General features: G+C 33.9%; 1 protein-coding gene across 2 annotated transcripts; it reads right to left on the bottom strand.

The window, feature by feature from the left end:
- Positions 1–4,034: 4,034 nt before the first annotated feature.
- On the bottom strand, positions 4,035–21,200 carry LOC127804722 (protoporphyrinogen oxidase, mitochondrial). 2 transcript variants are annotated; one of them, XM_052341681.1, is made up of 19 exons: positions 21,073–21,200; positions 20,921–20,960; positions 19,683–19,818; positions 19,495–19,560; positions 19,287–19,337; positions 19,116–19,172; positions 10,178–10,239; positions 9,622–9,658; positions 9,387–9,452; positions 9,049–9,089; positions 7,704–7,836; positions 6,768–6,947; positions 6,179–6,253; positions 5,707–5,830; positions 5,515–5,623; positions 5,350–5,424; positions 5,144–5,250; positions 4,390–4,511; positions 4,035–4,204 (listed from the first exon to the last, which is right to left on the bottom strand). In XM_052341681.1, the coding sequence occupies exons 1-18, from the start codon at positions 21,116–21,118 to the stop codon at positions 4,402–4,404; spliced, it is 1,515 nt and encodes a 504-aa protein (XP_052197641.1). In that variant the 5' UTR covers positions 21,119–21,200; the 3' UTR covers positions 4,035–4,204; positions 4,390–4,401. The 2 variants fall into 2 exon arrangements, with proteins under 2 accessions (XP_052197641.1, XP_052197640.1); XM_052341680.1 differs by having other exon boundaries at positions 4,035–4,253.
- Positions 21,201–21,432: the final 232 nt, after the last annotated feature.

Here is a 21,432-nt window from a genome sequence, read left to right on the forward strand (position 1 = left end):
TGAATTTTATCAATTAATAAAAATGATACACATTATTTAAAAATAAAATACAATGATTGAATCTGAATCATTGTTCTTAAGTTCAAACATAAATGGGTTATTTGTGATAATAATTACATGGGAATGTCTTATTTGGGTAATATAATAATAATTGTGAGAATCCCCGACAAAACCAACGACAGCCGCCGATGATTCCACGATGATTACGAGAGCGCATCACGTGGCGATTTGAACTGAGGTGCCGCTACTTTCTTATGAATTTACCAAAATACCCCTGTTGGCCGTTGGCTTATAATACTTGACGCTTTTAGGAAAGAAAAAGAAAAAAGGGAATAAAAAAAAAAAAGGGAGAAAACTAACCGTAGAAGCACGGAGGATAAGGCGAAAAGGATTGGGCAGTGTTGGAAATTGGGCTTGTTATTGATATGGTGCCCAATGGACCCACTGTACAGGCTGTCTCCCTATCCAGGGCGATTTATGACTGGCTCTACAGAATCCTAGGCAAAATTCATATTTTTTTATATACTTGTTGGCATGATTATTTAAATTTTTTATTATTTTAATTATGTTTATAGATTTATATTTTTAAATTTGATATTTTTTATGTGATAATTTAAAATTTTTATTATTTTAATTATATTTTTAAATTTATATTTTTTAATCAATTTAACTTTATATTTTAATGTAAACTGAGTCTAACTTATTTTATTTTATTTTTTTATATATAAAAATATAAAAATAAAATTAATTAAAAAATACAGATTCAAATATGTAATCGAAATAATAAAAAATTTAGATTGTCACACAAAAAAATAAAAATTAAACTATAGAAGTTAAATTGATTAAAAAATTAAATTTTAAAATATAATTAAAATAATAAAAAATTCAAATAAACACACAAAAAAATATAAAAATATAGAGACAAACATATGAATTTGACGAAATTAAAAACTCGATCCAAAATCAAGCTAGATGTTGATTTTTAATTAAATTAAATAATAAATGTTAAATATTAATTAATAAAATATTATCATCTCATCTTATATTTAAATTTGAGAAATCACTATTTTTAAAATTTTTGTTCTTCATTGTTTTTTTTTTTTTACCTATATATAATAATTTATAAGTAAAGTATGTCAATTAAAGGTTTAAATAACAATTTAAGTTAAGAGTAATTTAATCTTTTTATTGTCAAATTAAATTTTACTCTGATATGTCTCGTTGACTTAATTTTTTTATGACATAATTTTTTTTCCTATGTATATATTCTATATATGACGTAAATAACAATTTTACTTACTCTTACTTAAAGTAAGGACTTAAAACAATAATTAGGTAGTATTTTATTTTTTTTGTACATTAAGAATTAAATACCACATTTTTTAATTGTTGAACGAGTAAATAAATCAATCAACTTATTTAAATACTATTAATTGGTTATCTACGTAATGTGTCATTCAAAAAAACGAGCTCGTTCATTCACATATATGCTAACATTTTGTCAAAAAATTAAAATAATAATTTTTAAAAATTAAAATATCAAATTTTGATGTTTTGTATATTAAAGACTAAACGTTATATTTTTTAATTATTAAAAAAATACTTATATATTAAGTCTTGTTAACTTTACTTGTATCCGTGTATATATTAATGTGTATTTATGCATATTTTTTTAAAATTTATACTAAACAGTAATAAAATTAATTTGTTAAACCAAACGGTGAATCAAGTAGTCTTAAGTCTAGTCTTCGATAAGCCAATTTATAAGCTCTAATTGATATTTGCATAAACAGTGGTTGTCACGTCAGAATTTATAAATCAACCAACCCATATTTGATCATTTCAAATTCAACATGGGATGCAATCTTATGTTTCATGCAAAAGGTCCAGCCTTCCCACTTTCGGATTTTTCATTGTTAAATAATCCATTTTGCGCGAGTGTAGTTTCAGTATTTTTAAAATATTTTTTTAACTAAAATGTTAAAAAATAATAAAAAAACATATTTTTAAGTTAATTTTATAATTTTAAAAATATTTCGAGACAGTTTTATAATATTATAAAAATATCATAAATGCATTTTTAGTCAAAAATCATATTTTTGTCCACAATGAGATTATAGACGAAAAAATCTCCTCTCTAATTCAAAATTTTTGAACTTAAATTGAATCTTTTATTCGGTCTTCATTTTGTATTATATTTAATTTTTTAATTTATTATTTATTTTTAATTAATAAATCATATTTCATCATGCATGTTTATATTTTTGTTTGAGTGTATTATAAAATTTATATTTATTTTTAAATTAAATAATTATTTTTATATTAAAATTTATATTTATAAAAAACCTCTATAATTTTTTATTTACATATTTTTCTATATTTTTACTTTTTATCTTTCTAAAAAATATCATTTTTTTGTTCTTATTTCATATCTTATTCTTCTTGTTTTCGTGAATTTTTACGATTTAAAAAATTAAACTTTATATGAACTCCAAACGGACAAGGACATGACAGAGAAGAGCATTGGATGCCTTGGCATCTTGGCACGTGATCAAGTATGGAAAATGTTTATAAAAAATATATAATATATTAATACATATTAAAATATTATAATTAAATATCTAAATAATATTTTTAATTAATTTTTTAAAAATACAATCATTATAATAAAGGGTTTTAGAAATCAATAGGGTACCCTTACGTGGGACGACAATATTGACTTTTTTATGGGCAAGGACGAGAATGATAGGGACCACCACTGCCAGGCTGATAGCAGCTTGTGTGTTACCAAACAGAAGGAGCCCCAAAAGACCCATCATTTTGGGTCAGAAAGTACAACGTCTACCCACAACTCTCAAAAATTATTTTTTTAAATGGCAAAAAATATGTTTGTCTCTAAATTTTTATGCATACTTTTTGTGAAAAATAAAATTTTAAACTTTTCATGATTTTAAATATATATTTAAATTTTATTTTATTTTTAAAATTCTAAAAAATTATTCTCTTCATGATTTAATTTTTAATTTTATATTTTAAATATCTATTTTAAAATTACTGAAAACACGTTTTCTTATTTATAATATTTTTTATATTTTAAAAATTTTAAACATATTTGTAATAAAAATAGATAAAAAGACTTTTTAATATTTTGAATTTTTTTTACAAATTTTTCATTGTTTTCAAAAATATATTTTTAAAAATATAAAAATAAATACATTTTAACTATTTTAAAAAATTAAAAACTGAAAATAGCAAAAATAACATGGCCTAAAGTTTGTGATTCCAAATCCGCCTCTAAAAAAGTATAATGTTATAAAAAAATCATATTAACAAGACAAGTCAAATTATAAAAAAATTACAAGAAAACTCAAGAATATATTTGAAACCATGAAAAATTTAAGATTTCACAAAAAAAAAAAAATGTAAAAATTCAAGAAACATAAATATGTTTTTAGTCTAAGTTTAGAAGCACCTTTGAAATCACAAAAAGTTTAAGATTCTACAAGAAAAAAACACAAAAATTTAGAGATATAAATATGTTTTTAGCCTTTTTTTAGATTGACATGACATATAAAATTTATAATAATTTTATTTAGAATTAATAATAATACATAATAACACTATTCAAAATTAACAATAGTATGATAATTATGAACCAGTATTAATTTTGAATAAAATTATTATAAATTTTATCAATTTGTGATAATTATTTGTCAAATTTATTTGTGATATAGCATTTTTGTTTTGGCTATGCCTCTTCATGCCTTGCAATCAATTGCAAACCCTCATCCTCCTTAATATGTGAGGTAAAGCACTCTTATCTTAATCAAAACACTTGTTTTTTCATGTATACTAGAGGCGAGTCTTGGTAGTAAGGTTACAATTGCTCTTCTGGGATGGAGAGGGTTGCGTTACAAATAAGACCCTTGAAAAGTGAGGAGCCTCGTACCATGGGGATGGCCTTTTATATTGATAAGTTTTCTTATTTTGAAAGAATGGAGTTGGAGTTGGAGTTGGAAATTCCAATAAGAAAGTTGGCTGCTGAAGTAGTAATATATTTGATGCAATTAGGGCTCAGGATAGAGAAGGAATGGGTAATTAAAGAGATAATACTTGTATTTTGCTACTTTAGAGTTTGCTCATTCTAGTAAAGGCTTCTCTAGATATTACAGCAATCACCTGGTCATGGCATGCCTGGATCTATCTGCCCTGACACAAAAGATCAACTGTTCTCAGTATCTGCAAGCCAATTCCTGAGATGGAATGTTCAACCCAAAGCAGCCATCATCAGAGATCACCAACAAATTTAAGACAGAATGGGCTAAGTCTCTTGGAGAAATTGGGAAATGAGGATTAGCATAATCTGATATGAATAGCAGTAAGATATACCTTTCTAGGTTCTCAGCCCTCCCTGGACATGGAAGAAGACTCCAGACATGAGATTACAAGATCAGCTGCTCTGCACCCAGAGGATATTGCTTTGCCAACAGACAGTCCTCCTCTATGATTACCTAACAAATTTATTTTTTGCTATATAAGAAAGATAACACAACAGAAGCAACAGTTGTGTAACATTTCACACGAGCCATGCCCTACAATTCTATTGCTTAATGCACCAAGCAAATCCTACAAAAACAACTGATATTGCTCCCAATATTGTCCCATCATTTTAGTAATTAAAAAAGAAAAATCGTCCATCATCATTTACTCCAAGAAAATGGGAATAGCCATCTTCATATCAAGAGCAGGGAGCTTTTTGGCAAATCGTTGCCTATTTCTAGACCGTATCAATAATTTCAGATATAGAATGTTGCTAAAACTGCAGGCTATGCTAAGCTCTCAGTCAGCTAGGTTGAAAATTGTTAAGAATTCATATTAGGTGTGCTGTATAGACTACTTTTACCTTGTACCTAGCACAGGTAGCTTGTACATAGCAGTTACAGTGTTTTGGTAAAAATACCCTAGCTTAATAGACTTGACTAGTTCTTTTTCCTCCAATTTCTCTTTTCCTTTCTTCTTTCTCTCTCAATTCTGTATATCATTTTTTCAAAAATGATTACCACTTCGAGCAGTTATTTCATTACACGGTTGTTGTTATGGCAGCACAACTAAATAAGTGCATAAATAAATAAAAAAAAGTTACCTGCATAAAAAAGTCCTGGAAGGTCTTGTTCCATCTTGTCAATTGCTTGTAGAACTGCATCATAGTTACGTCCATACAGGGGAAAAGCTTTACTCCAATAGAAGTGACTGCAGTTAAGCGTACAATGTTTAAGAAAATAAAAACTCCATTGATCATCTTAAAATGCTAACAACTAATAACTTCCAAACCATAAAGGGTTGCCATACTTCACGAATGTCGGTTCTCCCTCTACTCCCAGTAGTTGCCTAAGGTCAGAAGTTACAATCTGTGTTAACTCTTCCCTGTAACCAGCAAACTAGTCAGTCAACTATATTCATTTGCAATAATACAGTTGAGAGAAAATGAGGGGTAAAACATATAGTTGACCACACGTTGAAGCTTTTGCAAGTTCTTTGTTTCGAGTCCCCCCAACAAAGGTAGTATAAAGGTACAAGTCACTGGGGGCACGATCTGGAAACATCATAGAAGAGAAGAGAGTACCTGCACAATAGAACATTTATAGCAGCAATACCTTTGAAACATTATTGGCAATGCAAGCTCATCAAATTATGGACAATCCTTACCCAGAGTTTTTAAGCCATTTCTTTGTTCTTTGGTAGGAACAAGAACTCCAAATCCCTCAAGGGGTCTCCTGACATCCTCCTTTTTGAACGTGGTGATTATTACAGAAAGTGGTACATAATTCACCTGCATCATCAACAAGGAAGCAATATTAATGCCATTCACCAAGCTGAAAGGTACCAATCTCAAGAAGTTTATGGCCCTTTCAATATGGAAGCAACATATTGCTATGAAGCAGTAAACTTCTATAAACTTAGACAACATTGCCAAAAAACAAAATGTGAAGCCCTCATTTTTATTTTCAGAAAGGCTTGTAAGTATCACACATGCCTATTCATTTCCAAACGTGGGCAGCCATGGATGTCCTGACATTCCAGTCAACAGTATTTCCACATTTATTAAAAATTTTAATCTCCATATCAGCAAAAATAGCACTTGCATATCATGTCTATAAGTGTGCTTCAGGATATATACCTGAGGGAGAAAGTTGAGCAGAAATGGTCTTCCTTGTTTTGTAATCTTCATCTCTTTAACATTACCAAGAGGGGCCTAACATATATACATCCTCATCAGTAAACCAAATTGCTCTCCATGTACAGGAAAGGAAGTTGAGTTCACAAGAATAAAGAATTTATTATAGGAACAAAATGCATGCATGAATTTGTCTGTGTTGGGAAGGGTCAGTAGAGGGAGCATGAATTCAAACTAGTGTCATCATAGTGCAAAAACTGCATCTCTTCTACATCTGAATTTCTAAATTTAAGGACATGGTATGCAAATATTTGAAGTATCCATGTCAATACAATTACTCTCCTTTATAATCGAGTCACGCCTAGCAGTTGCATGACGAGGAAAACATAAAATGCCTCTCCTTGTTCTTTCTGCAATTTCTTTATGAAAAGCAAAAATATCATCCTAAAGCAAAGGTTTGCGTACCATTCAAGTCCTATGTTTAGAGGACAGAACACCGGTTTCCGTGAAGTATCAGTAAAGAGAGTAACAAAATGGTTGTGAGTTGTGACAAAATAAACATTACCTGTGCTTACACATTGAACTTACTCACCGTCATGATTACTGCATCAAAAGATTGCTCTTCTAATTGGTTAGTATATATTGGAGCATAAGAAAGTGACCAGTTCTCTGATAAAGAGTTTCCACTGCAGCTATATGATAATTCCAGCACCTTTGATTGTAGTTTGAGTTCATCCTTGCTAAGTTGTTTGCACAAAGCATCTGTGAGTGTCTACAATGAGAAACAGGATGGGGCCAGATAACAAATATCAGCTATTGCCCACAAAGTTATATAATGTATCTGAAATTAATTTGCAAGAATTGGATTTTTAGTTGGTTGACAAGGATTGTTTTTTTGTGAATGTTCTACAATTCAAGAGTTCTGCAAGGACAGACTGAATGCCGTTTCTCTTTAGATAAAGAATCATTGCTTCAGATTGTAGCTTACTTCACAGTCAATACTATTAAGGGAGAGAGAAATTAAATGCTGCAAAAAAATAAAAAGTAGATTTTGCAATAGGATGGGGGGGAATCAAGAAATATAGTATTAAGGAACTAATGAGTTTGGAGAACACATCCAATTACAATGAGAAGGGTGGGTGTCACTCTATTTGATGTTTCAGCCATTGTAACATAAACTGTAATGTGTTGGTACAGAGGGGCAGTGAACTTGATGACTTAAATGTGAGAATATAGCCAACCGGAGAAGGTGGAACCACGGGGTAACTCTACCTAGGAGGCATTAAATCAAAACCCCACATAGCTTTTTTGGCCATTTATAAGAATTCCAGAAACCTTCTTTCAATGACTTTTGCATGTTTAAAGTAATAGAATGATAACATGACATCTGGATAACATGCCATAAAATTTTAAGATTTTTCCTGAACTCAAGTATCAAGTTATTTTTATATACCCAAAAGGCAAATGGAGGCAAGGCCTTCATACAGCACTAGTATGTAGTCTGGAAAGTGACTCGAGAGTTATTTACCTGCATTCCACCCAAAAAAGAAAAAGAACCGCGCTGCTGCTTTTTATTTGTTGAGGAACTCCTCAGTGCACCACTCTTTTCCCTTCTGGCAGATAACTTAGATAGAATTGCTCCGACTATGATCGAACCAAACCTTTTAGCATAGATAAGTAAATATTAAGGAATGTTTGAGGAATCAAGCCATGTAGACTGATAAATTTCCTGTAAAAATTGAGGTCAAGTTCTTCACAACTAAAAACAAATTTTGGAGTTTTGCAAAAAAAGAAAAACAAATGTTGGAAGGGCATGCAGCTTGGAACTTTAGAAAACATGTACTTTAGAAATCAAATGAGTCACGATGTCCGAACAAGTTCCATAAATTATAACATAAGATCTGAATAAGTTTCTCATGACTTCATTTAATTTCAATATATATAGTTAAATGTATATTTAATTAAAATGTATATTGCATTTAATTACAGAAGATATGGTCCAGAAAAATAAGATCCAGGGATAGAAAGGGTTGGTTTCAACTGGGTGGCATCAACTAGGCCAAAACAAATGTTTTTAGGTCAACCAGTTCCACCTAGCATCTGGTACAAAAAGGTATCTTTTCCCAGCATATACTGATATGCATCCACATCTATGTGAACTCTGTTACCAAATGCCATGAGTAAGAGTGCCGATAACAGATGATGATGAACATATACGTTTAATTTTATTTGCATTAAGGGCCTGCCATCTGATTTGAACCCACATTCTTATTTTTGAGAAGTGGGGTAACCTTCATCTACCTCAGTCCTATGCTCATTCAGCAAGTGAAAAATGATAATCAAAAGACACTCAAGGATTCAGCTACGTACAGGTGCACAAAGCTGTGCCTCTGTGCACCTCACACCTAGGGACACCTTTGACAACTATTCCAAGAACTGACAAAGGATTCCTATTAATTATGTTTAGAGGAAATGGTATTGGAAACAAAAATTGCAAATAAAAGTTCCATGATGTTACTACCCAAAAAAAATACTATACTTATTTTGTCCTAAATCAGGAAAAAGAATCAGAACACTAATCCAAGCAAGTTCTCTAACCCATTCGGTTAAGTGGCAAGAATCTATTTTAAACTTTAAAGAGGTAAAAAAGAATATGCCGATTCACAAGATCTATAGGAGTTTAAAAGGACAAATGAAAGTAGTGGTAGTCTCTTAATTACTAGAAAAATCAAGGAGAGACAAAATAAACAGACAAGTAATATATAGAAAAAACAAAAGGGGAAAAATCTTCCGTAGAGCAGGCAGCAAAGAGCAATTAACACAAAAAGAAATTTTTGAATTACAAAATGGGAAAAGATCTACTGCGACATTACTTTTTCTCTATGTTCCACAAGTCTGGAAACGTATATCGTATCTGTTTGAACAATGAAACAAAATTAGTGTTATAGAAGTAGTTAGCTCATAAAGCAAAAGTAAAAGATACAGCAACTGCACATCAAAAAATATTATAAAGCAACAGCTGCAACATGGTGAAAATGAATTTAATGAGTTCAGCTTTAACATGACACTGCTGAGCTCAATGTCACATACAGGGAATACTATCATCAAGTCCATTTTTTTTCCTTCTCTTTTTCCTGTTTCCTTTTCTCCCCACAGGGAAGGATCTAGGTTTTTTTTATCATGTCAATCTAATGCAAAAACATATACTTACAGAAAGGGAATCGGGATCTGTAGCATTTGTTCCAGCAACAAATGGGTCAACCAGATAGTCAACGACCTTAAATAGACGAAAAACAGAAGAGGCATAAATATTTCCAAATAAAACTCAATAATTAGTAACGCGTGCATGTTTATATCATTGCACAAACCAAAAAAGTTCTCATATATGACACAGAGAGAAACAAAGAGAAACTGAGCACCAAAGGGTGAAATAAAGCAATTCATACCTCTTTGCCAAAATGACGTTGAAAGAATCCACCCACACTGCAGCGAAAAAGATATCCAAATAAAAGTTAAATATATACTGTGAAACATTATGTAGAATAGATACTCCAAAGCGGATATATATTCATATCCAATATATCTATCTAATACGCATACTTGTTCAGTGTTACAGAAGTCGTTTCCATGTGACATGTCCAATTTTGATGTCATATATGATAGGTCAAAGCACATGTTAGGTATGCTACATGGGGTGTCCCATTGCGATAGACTTTGTTGAGGTTGAGCCTACTTGAGAATTGAAAGTTGGGAATAGTTTCCTTAATATTTTCTCATTAATATTAGATGTGAATTGGCATTTCTAGATTGTAACAGTGTATTAGCTTGTGACTTTTTAATTGTGAATTTATCTATTGCTTATATTGAACCACTTTTAAAAATGACCCAAACCATAGGGGGTCCGGGTGGAATTTACCCTTAAAATTTTGAATTTTGACATAAAGGTCAGCAGCAAGTAAAAGGCAAAGAAGTTATGTTTCATAGCATAATTGGACCAATCACCTTTCTTCTGTATCAGACTCAATTGCTTTCTTCCACTTAAATGGCTCCATCATTATCTGAAACTGCAAATAGGAAAATGACTCAATAACAGCACATTCATAGTAATTAGAAAGTTTTTCCTTTGATCAAAATTACTGTCAGAAATGTATGTAACTTTGGTGATAACTGTATAAACTTGTAAAATGTCAAACTTAATTTTACTTTCACTAATCATGCCATTGCAAATTGTTTCAAATGGTAAGCATTCATGGTCACACAGCCCACCGAACTGTTGCAAGCATTCACCAAAGAAATTAACAGGTGACATTTATGCCTCATAACATGGGTGCAACAATAATTATGGTCACATGTATTATTGGTTTACAAATATAGATTAACAAACACATTTACAGGCCATTGTGATGCATTGCCAATCCCTCACCATCTGGGAACTCAATAGATGCTCTCTACAGACTTCTTAATCACAAGTTCTAAATTTTCATGGGTCTAAAAAGTGACTGTCTGTGAAGAAACTGGAACTTCTTGTTCCTCCTTTTTCACTACTTCAATCCGAGAGAACAGATTACAATATATACATAAACATCCGCTAAGATTTCCTAAAAAATCTCCTAGACTTTAGCTTCTAGATATTAGGATGAGGACTCATAAATTTTAGGACTAGATTATACACTAGATTAATTCATAAGATAAACAAAATATATGAACAGATAAATAAGAAGATAACTCCAAAGTTGATAGACTCTTCTTCCAGATAAGATGATAATATTCAGCAACCCATTCTTCATTCTCGACACTAGTAGTTAGAAAGCATGTAGGACATTGTGACGCATAGCTGGAATTCTACACTCCCCCTCAAGCTGGGTTGTGTATATCAAGCATACCCAGCTTGGACTTCAATTTCTCAAAGGTCTGTCTCAGCAATGCCTTTGTTAGAATATCCTCTGAGACACAGTTGGAATATAAGTCAAGTTCACTATACCTGCTTCCACCTTTTCTTTAATGAAGTGTCGATACAATTCTATGTGCTTGGTTCGATCATGATGGACCGGATTTTTTGCAATACTTATTGTGGCCTTGTTATCACATAATAATCTCATAGACATATTGAGTTGCATTTTTAGCTCCCTTAGCAACCTCATAATCCATATTCCTTCACATATTCCATGAGACATGGCCCAATATTCTGCTTCAGCATTACTTCTTGTAACCACTGACTGTTTTTTGCTCCTCCATGTAACAAGGTTTCCTCAAACATAAGAACAATAGCCTGTTGTAGATCAACGATCACTTATGGAACCAGCCCAATCTGCATCAGTAAACACATCACTTATGGAACCAGCCCCTCCTAGATTTCTTTTTAGATACTGAAGAATTCGATGAACAGCCTTAAGATGCACTTTTGTTGGATTATTCATGCTTCGACTTACCATGCCTACTGCAAATTCGATGTTAGGTCGGGTATGGGAGAGGTAGATAAGTTTTCCCACAAGTCGTTGGTATCTCTCCTTGTCTGTTAAACTATCTCCTTGAATTTCATCAAACTTGCAGGCTGCATCCATTAGAGTTTCAACTGGTTTGCACCCAATCATACCCGTTTTCTTTAACAAGTCTAATACGTATTTCCTTTGGATAACAGAAATTCCCTTTTTTGATCGAGCTATTTCCATCCCGAGAAAGTACTTTAGGAATCCCAAGTCTTTTACTTCAAATTCCTTTGCTAGCAGCCTCTTTGCATTACTAATTTCTTCATTGTAATCTGCTGTGTTGATTATATCATCCACATACACAATAATAATAGCTCTTTTCCCTTCCTTTGAAAATTTCACAAATAAGGTTATGATCTAATTGGCATTGGAGGAATTCATACCTTTTTAGAACTCTAGTGAGCCGGTCAAACCATGCTCTTGGAGATTGCGGTCAAACCATGCTCTTGGAGATTGCTTAAGCCCGTATAACGATTTTCTAAGTTTGCATACTTTCCCATCCTTACCTCGGTTATCAAATCCTGGAGGTATTTCCATATACACATCTTCTTCCAAGTCACCATTTAAAAAGGCATTCTTGATGTCAAGTTGGTGAAGTGGCCAGTCCAAGTTTGCTACTAAGGTAAGTAGAACTCGAACTAAATTTAATTTGGCCACTAGAGCAAATGTCTCCTCTAGTCTATTCCATAAGATTGGGTGAATCCTTTGGTAACTAGTCGGGCCTTGAATCAGTTTAAACTTCCATTAGCATTATATTTAACTATAAAAATCCACTTGCAACCAACTGGTTGTTTACCTTTGGAAAGATCAATTATCACCCAAGTGCCATTCTTTTCAAGTGTTGTAATTTCATCCATCACTGCCATCTTCCACTTAGGTTCCCTGAGAGCTTCATAAATATCCTTTGGAATCTGTACATTGTCCAACTGAGTAGAAAATGCACGAAAACTGGATGATAATTTGTCATATGAGACAAATTTCGCTATTGGATGTCGGGTACAGGATCTGACCCATTTTCTCAGGGCTATGGGCATGTTTAAATCAGCTAAGATCTCCTGTACTTGGGTTTCAATGTTAGCTTCAGGAGTAGGAACAAAAAGTATATTACCTGTATCAACTTCAGGAGGATCAGAATTTGGAGTTGATTCTTGGTCAGTGGTGGGAATGTTGCAGTTCTCTACTTTCCCTTGATTTTTCTGACGCCTTGAATGCACAATCAATTCCTTAGGATCACTGGAAGATTGAAACAGAGGGGTTATAAAGGTAGGTTGAAGATCCAGAAACTGATATTCCTCATGAGGGTGATGCTTCCCCTGAATATCAGTTTTGGTGTAAAAAGGCTGATTTCCGAAAAAAATTTGGTGGCTGGAGAATAGCATTTGTAACCCCTTTGATGAGATGAATAGCCAAGAAAGACGCACTTAAAAGATTTTAGATCGAGTTTGCTGCATTGTGGCTGAGTATTGTGAATAAATGCAGTGCACCCAAATACTTCCAGAGGAATGGATGAGAGTAATTTTGTGTGAGGGTGGGTTTGAAGAAGAGTTTGAGATGGGGTTTTGAAGTTCAACACACGGGAAGGCATCTGGTTTATAAGGTAGGTGGCAGTGAGGACTGCTTCACCCCAAAGATGTTTAGGGATGTTGGATGTCAACATAAGAGATCTGGTGACTTCCAAAAGGTGTCTATTTTTTCTTTCGGCAACTCCATTTTGTTGTGGAGTATCAACACACGAAGTTTGGTGAACAATATCGTGCTTGGATAGGTAAATACCATGCTTGGATAGGTAGGCATTAAGATTGGAATGAAAGTACTCCCGTTCATTGTCAGTTTTGAACACTTGAATCTTGGTTTGAAACTGATTCATGATCATGCTGTGGAAGAGTTCAAAAATACATCCAAGCTTTGATTTTTCTTTCATTAGGAACACCCAAGTGAGTCTCGTGTGGTCATCGATGAATGTAACAAACCACTTAGCACCGGTGATATTGTGGACCCTAGATGGCCCCCAAATATCACTATGTGTCATAGAAAAAGGATGTGAGGATTTGTAAGAACGAGTAGGATATGTAGCATGAGTATGCTTAGAAAGTTGACAAATCTCACATTGATAAAGCACAGCCTTCTTATTGAATAATGATGGAAATAATTTCTTGAGATACATGAAATTTGGATGTCCTAATCGATAGTGCCACAACATAGCTGGACTAAGGGTATTTAAGCTAGAGTTTAGTGCACTACATGGTTTTAGACCTGACTGTGATGATTGACCATCTTCAACTCAAAGTAAGTAGAGTCCTGAACACATCTTAGCACTGCCAATCCTCTTCTCCAAATCCGATTCTTGAAATTCACACAAGTTGGAAGAGAATTTAGTGATACAGTTTCTCTCTTTTGTCAGTTTGCTTACTGAAAGTAAGTTACAATTAACATTAGGGACATAAAGAACATGTTCAAGGTTGATGCTCCCTAAAACCATAACAAATCCTATGCCTATTACTTGGGATAGAGTTCCATCTGCTATGCAGACAGTATACTTACTATCAGGACAAGGAATATACTTGTTAAATAAACATATATCTCCTGTCATATGATCTGTTGCACCTGAGTCAACTATCCAGGCCTTTGGGTTTTCTTGTTGGACACTTAGGGCATGAAGGAAGTTACCTTTTGAGGCTAGCGTACCAGATCCCGTAGCATTACTTTGAAAATTTTGTTACAGTATCTTTTGAATGGCTTCAAGTTGTTCTTTACTGAAAGGATTGGCCTCAGCGTTTATTTGTGATTCAGCAGTATTTTCACGTCCTTCTCTCTCTCGGGCTGGTTTCTAGTTTGCTGGTTTGCCATGAAGCTTCCAGCATATGTCCTTAGTATGCCCAACTTTCTTACAGTGTTCGCACACTGGTCTGTTCTTCTACTGCTTATCTCGATTGGAGGAATTTCCTTGGGCTACCATGGCAGAGTTTTCAGCTGGGAGAAAAGGGTGTTGTGATCCCAGCATTAGTTTCTTTCAGCTTTCGTCCCTATGAACTTCTGAGAAGACTTCCCTAACACTAGGAAGTGGCTTAATACTTAGTATTCTTCCCCTCACATCATCCAAATCTTTGTTGAGTCCAAGGAGGAATTGGTAGACTCAATCTTTTCCAATAATCTTCTTGTATTGTTGAGAATCTTCTGAACACTTCCACGATTTTTCTTCAAGAATATCCAGCTGCTGCCATTAGCGAGTTAAAGCATTGAAATAGTCTGTTACAGACATATCTCTTTGCCTTAATTCATGAAACACTCTTTATTCCGAACACCTCCGACGTATTATCGACATTGGAATAAGTCTCCTTAACTGCATCCCATATCTCTTTTGCGGTTTTATAATACAAGAAGTTCTCTCCTATTGCATTCGTCATGGCGTTTATTAACCATGACATGACCATGTTGTTTTCTACCTTCCAAACCTTGTAGGTAGGATCGGTTTCTTGAGATTGTACTGCAATTCCAGTGAGGTAATCTTCCTTGCCTCTTCCACAGACGAACAATTGTGACCATTGGATGAAGTTTTGGCCATTCAATTTGTGTCCAGTAATCTGAAGAATAGGACCTTCAGGGATGCTGGACATTGGAACGGCCATTCCTCTGAATCCGGACGATACTTCAGATGCTGAAATCTCGCCTGTGTTAGCCATGATGGCTTATCAGAAACAAGCCCGCAATGGATCAGATTTACTGCTCTTATACCATGAAGAAACTGGAACTTCTTGTTCCTCCTTTTTCACTACTTCAATCCGAGAGAACATATTACAATATATACATAAACATCCGCTAAGATTTCCTAAAAAATCTCCTAGACTTTAGCTTCTAGATATTAGGATGAGGACTCCTAAATTTTAGGACTAGATTATACACTAGATTAATTCATAAGATAAACAACATATATGAACAGATAAATAAGAAGATAACTCCAAAGTTGATAGACTCTTCTTCCAGATAAGATGATAATATTCAGCAGCCCATTCTTCATTCTCGACACTAGTAGTTAGAAAGCATGTAGGACATTGTGATGCATAGCTGGAATTCTACAGTCTGAGACTCTGATAATACTTTTTTACTTATTTTTTCACTCAAAGGACATGGTAAGGAAGAAATAATAACCAAGAATCATTCAAGCAATATTTCTCTCATACCAAAAATGTTGCCTAAGAATTCCCAGTAATAAATACAAAATTCAGGAATTGTAAGCATGAAGTTGCCATCAGTTTTAAGAAACAGTCAAGACTTGATAACTCCATGTGGTAACACCACCAAGTTCTTCAAAAAGATCAAATATCTATAGTTGCCAAAAGACCTTGATTCCAAGAAACATTAAAACTTAAAGACCAGCCAGTTATGTGGTCAAGGTGGATAATCTGACTGAACAAACTTTCTTGTTGCTTGCAAAACTATTCCTATAAACTGCATATTGCTAAATATGGTGAAACTAGAAGGCATGTATTCCCACCGATTATACTTACCAAGATATGTGCAGATGGAATATGAATAGAAAAGGCAAGTAATTGCAAATGTTACAGTGGGAAGAAAATTTTGCATGCTATGCCTAGTACCTACATGAGCAAATTCCTAGATAGTTATCCACCAACATGCCAAAATTTCTAGACGTGCAACAAATATCGATGATTCCTAGATAATTCTCCAGCAAGATGAACTATATTATAATGGTGATAAGGGTTTTACATGATTATATCACCTCTTAAAAGAAGCAAAAAAAAGTAAAGGACACAACAAAGGAAATTGACTTAGGTCCAAGCCCATGTCAAATAAACACAATTCCATGGGGCCCATCTACCATAGTACAATGCTTGAGTTGGAAAAGAGGAATCGCGTATTCAAGGGGGGGTGGAATGGGGGAGGGGGTTATGACTTTGCACAGGATGCAACTTGGCAACATCTGGAGGCCCACATGGGCCAGCCTGCCCAACTGAATAATAAGGTCAATTGGAAGTATAAAATAGTCCCTAGAATTAGACAGTTTTGGAAACCACTTCGTCAATGATAACCATGAAACTATGGCAGGTATGTTCTTTAATTTAAGAGCAACTCCAAAGAGAGTTGCCATTCGGGGTGCCAACCCTATAACTGCCGAAATGGCACCCCAGATTAAAAAAATTTCACTCCAACGGGGGTGGCATCTAGGGTTGCAAATGGCAATAATCTTCTTGTAGTACCATTTTTCTAACCTCTGAATAGAGAAAAAGGGAGAGGTGGCATTTCCAACAGTAAAATCCAATGGCTATATTTCAACTTCTATAAATACATATATTACCTGAAACAGGGGTTTTTAGGCGAGGTGAGCAATGGAGTGAGAGAGAGCCAAAGAGGCAATGATCAACCAGCGAGCGACGGAGGAGCGGAGAGGCAAGTCGGCAAGGGTGAGGCTGAGGCCGAGGCAGCTAGCGATGGAGTGAGAAGAGTCTAGAGAGGCAGCAAGCGAGAGCGAGGCGGTGATCGACGAGGGCAAGCCACGAGGAACGACCGAGCGAGGGCAAGGGGGGGCGAGCCGTCGAGGGGAAGAAAGCACAGAGATAAAGGCGCAGAAGTGAAAGGGGAACTTTCTAGAAGCAGGGTATATATATATAATTGATTTTTATTTAAAATAAATATTTTTATTTTAGTTAATTGTTAGAATTTAAATAGGTGCCTATAAATATTAATTTTTGTAATTTAATTTGAATTTTTTAATTTGATTTAATTTTTGATTTTTTTATTTTTTTAATTAAGGGTGATTTTATTTATTTTTTAATTGATTATTTTATGCTCATTCTTTAAATTGATTATACTTTTTGTTTTTTTTGTAGATGGATTCACAATTTGATGGTTCTTTCACTGATTTGCTTATGAGCAACACCGATTTATATGATGATGCTATGTAGACCAATCCCGCAATATTGGCACCAGCACAAAATGAAGTCGTTCCAAAAGTGAGAAAATCGCAAAGAACAAAGAACTTCTCTCAATAAGAAGATAAATTAATTGTGCATGCTTGGCTTAACACGAGTAAAGATGTAATTACTGGGAATAAACAACAAGGAGGTGCTTTCTAGCATAGAATATTGAAATACGTAGAACTTCATGGAGGCAATCAAGAAAAGCGCTCGTAAGTTTCTATTAAAAGCCGTTTGACTGATATAAATGCAAAATGTGGAAAATTTGTCGGTTTTTATAGTCAAATTGAAAGACTACGACAAAGTGGACACACCGAGCAAAATAATGTAATGATAGAGATTTTTTAGATAAACACTACTATGATTTGATATTTGAACTATTGACTGAATGATTTCATATATTTTTCAAGTTGATGAAGCAAAAGAAATGTTTGCTAAGATCATTGGAAGACCATCTCAATACAAGCATTGTTGGAATATATTGAAAATGGAGCGGAAATGGACTAATAATCTCACCAGCAATAAGAAAGCAAAAACCCATTCAACTGGTAGTCCAGCTGAATCAAATCATGTTGAATCTTGCTATTCAACTCCACATTTAGGGGATGGCACTGAACTCTCGTCGACACCCAACCTCGATAGGCCATTGGGAAAAAAGGCTTCGAAGAAACAACTTAAAAATAAAGAGAAGCAAACCAGGGCTGAATATATACTAGATCATCACCACTGGAATCAAAGAATGAAAGTAGAATGACAAAAAGTTGAGTGGCATGAGAAAATGTTTGCTCAATAGGAGATAGCATTGGAGCAACATCGTAAACAATTAAAAATTGAAGAAATGCAGTTAGAAGTTTAAAAAAGGTAGGTAGAAGTTGAAGAAGGGCATAATGAAATGAAAATCATGAAAACTGACATTACTGGCATGGACCCAATTTCTGCAACATATTGGAATAACCTAAAGATAGAGATTATGAAAAGGCTGGATTTTACTTTTTAGTCATTATTTATTATGTTGCTATTATTCATGAAAAACTATGTATTCAGTTTGATTGTTATATATTAAGTTTAAGTTTCAATGGTTGAATTTTGAAATTTGTAATTTTGACTATAAAAATATATTCATCAAATTACGATTGTTATGAAAACTGGACCCGTTAAAATATAATCGCTAAGTTTAATTACATTTTTTAATAAAAAATATTAAAATGACACCCCTATTTTGGCACCTGCCATTGGAGCAGATTTATAATTCAGGGATGCCATAACACTGTTCAAAATTGCAAATGAGTGATTTAGCACCCCAAAATGGCACTCCCCCATGGAGTTGCTCTAATCATCATTAGCTACTGCATCGTCATGCATATACCATGCACACTGTAGCACACTTACAGGAGCTTACTTCGTATATTACGTTTGTAAGGGGTGAGAAACAAATGTAATAGCAGAAAAATAAATTTGAAAAAAAAAAAAAATAGTTCATGAGACATGCTTCAAGCATGTAGAGGATCAACAGTAATATACCTTAGATTGTGCAGAGAGAAAACTGCTTCTGACAAGTGCAATGGGATTCAAAGGTATCTGACATATTGAACAATGGTAAGGTAAAAACTACAAATGCCCAAGTGCATAAGGGAAAAAAGATAGTTGATGACACAGCCTCATACTATTGCATGATAAACAAACAGAAGATACCAGTATAGGCACTCCATCTCTTGCAATATATCGTTTCTTCTGTGAAATTGGCTGCAACAAGATTAGTCCAAAAGAGAACTTTTCAGTGACAATATTTATGTCACCTTAAGGTAATAAATGAAAATTCAAACATAAAAATCTTCTGCAGTCTCAATCAATAATTCCAAACAATATCACAGGTTTAGAAAATAAAGGTAGAAAATCTTACCAATTGTTGCTTTCCACGAAGCCCAAGATTATCGATCAAATATTTAACCTCGGTCTCAACCTCTGTCTGCACAAGATCAGCAAGAGATAAATTTCCTAATGTAAGCAGCGTGCTAAAATTCAAAGCAGAATCATGAGATTTATCCAGAAAATAAAGGTGGTTTTATATTTTCTTAAATTGAGTTTTACCATAGTATTCGCCCCCTCATCCCATATTAGACCATCTTGTGATTTGCTTTTCAACTTCCCTCCAGCTCTTCCTTCGGCTTCAAATACTGTGACATTCAAGCCGTGTAATTTCAACTTGTATGCTGCTGCAAGGCCACTTGAAAATAAAAATCACATAAAATTGATATCTATTTCAGAAACAAAAATCACTTTTTAAATATATTAATATGTGCACTAAGACAGAGATTTGTACAGCATGGATGATATGGGAGAACTAAAAAAGAGATTCAAGAAAAGGACAATTCTATTTCAACACTGTACATGTTAATAAATAAATGCACATATTGCTACAGGGGCGAACACTGCACAAAAGAACCTGAAATATTACATACAAAGAAAGTTTAAGAATAAAAAGGGTAAAAGACTCTGGGGAGGGGCCAATCCTCTCTTACCAAAAAAAGAGAGAGGTGAGACTGTTCCCTTAAAGACGATAAATATGCTTTTCTATATTTCAAAAGCTCTATTATTCCTTTCCACTGAAACGTACCACATAACGTATGAAGGATTGGATTTCCAAATAAGACACTAAGTCTTACTTGGGCTGGGCATCCTTGCCCGTAAGAGTAATACTTCAAACCAACACAAAAATCCATAAGCTCCAAGACATAAGAAAACACCAATTAACGTGGTGTTTTAAGAATTATAATGTTGAGCTTACAAACTAACTCAGCCACGACACTTTTCAGCCTAGAATCTTTACACTCGCTAACAATGAGGGCAGCATCCAGAATTTGAAGACCCTTTACAAAAGGCTTTTCAGGAAGGAGATTAAAACCATAAACAGTTCATTCAGGTAATAAACAGTCACTAAAACAGAAATACATCTCTTAGTCGATGTTATAGAAAAGCAAGAATTTTATATTTTTATTTAAATAAAATTCGAATTGCACTTTGTTGAAAAGTTGCAAATTTTATTTATTTTTAGACATTATTTCTTCTATGATCAATTTTGCTTTTCCAGTTTGAATCAAACCCGCATTGTGCTCAAAGAGAACTTATAATTCTACTTCTCACCAAAGCAATGAGAAAATCCTTTCAAAAAGGAAGCCACGGAAAAAACAATAAGTACCTAATTTGGCAAGTCTTCCTGGTAACACAATTAAGCTTAAACAATTAAATATACAAAATTAACGAACAAAGCTTCATGATAATTCAACAATGCCAGCTAAAACCAATTGTTCAAATGTTAATTCACGTACCTAACACCGGCACCAACAACAGCAACTCTTCTAACAGAACCTATAAACCCCAAAATCCACAAGTATACTGTTAACCAAACTTACAGTTGATTATACGCAGTAAGAACCCTAATTTCCACAACTTAAAGAAAGAGGAGGAGAAAGATAGAGACTTTGCTTATCTCCTCTGCTGTCTGAAGCCATTTCTTGTGCCTGCATCTCTCGGACTCGCCCTGCTGCGATAAGCGGAGCAGTACTTGTGAAGGGGAGAGGGGTGGCGACACTCTGCGGTAGGGTCCACGGTATGTGATACGACTCTCGTGTTGGGCCGCTTGAGTTCTGGCCCTTCTGGGTACCGGGCCGTCCAAGGTATTTAGGAACTTGCTTTAGCATGCGACAATTTGCACCTTTGAAGACTAGAAGAATTCTTCAAAGAAGAATAGATGAAGAGTATATTTTAGTTCAAATTCGTATTTTTTTAATTTTATACGAAAAGTTTATTTTTTAAATTTTAAATTTGATGTATTTAATAT

Source organism: Diospyros lotus, chromosome 6, assembly GCF_014633365.1.
Source record: "Diospyros lotus cultivar Yz01 chromosome 6, ASM1463336v1, whole genome shotgun sequence".
In the NCBI taxonomy this organism is placed as follows: Eukaryota; Viridiplantae; Streptophyta; class Magnoliopsida; order Ericales; family Ebenaceae; genus Diospyros; species Diospyros lotus.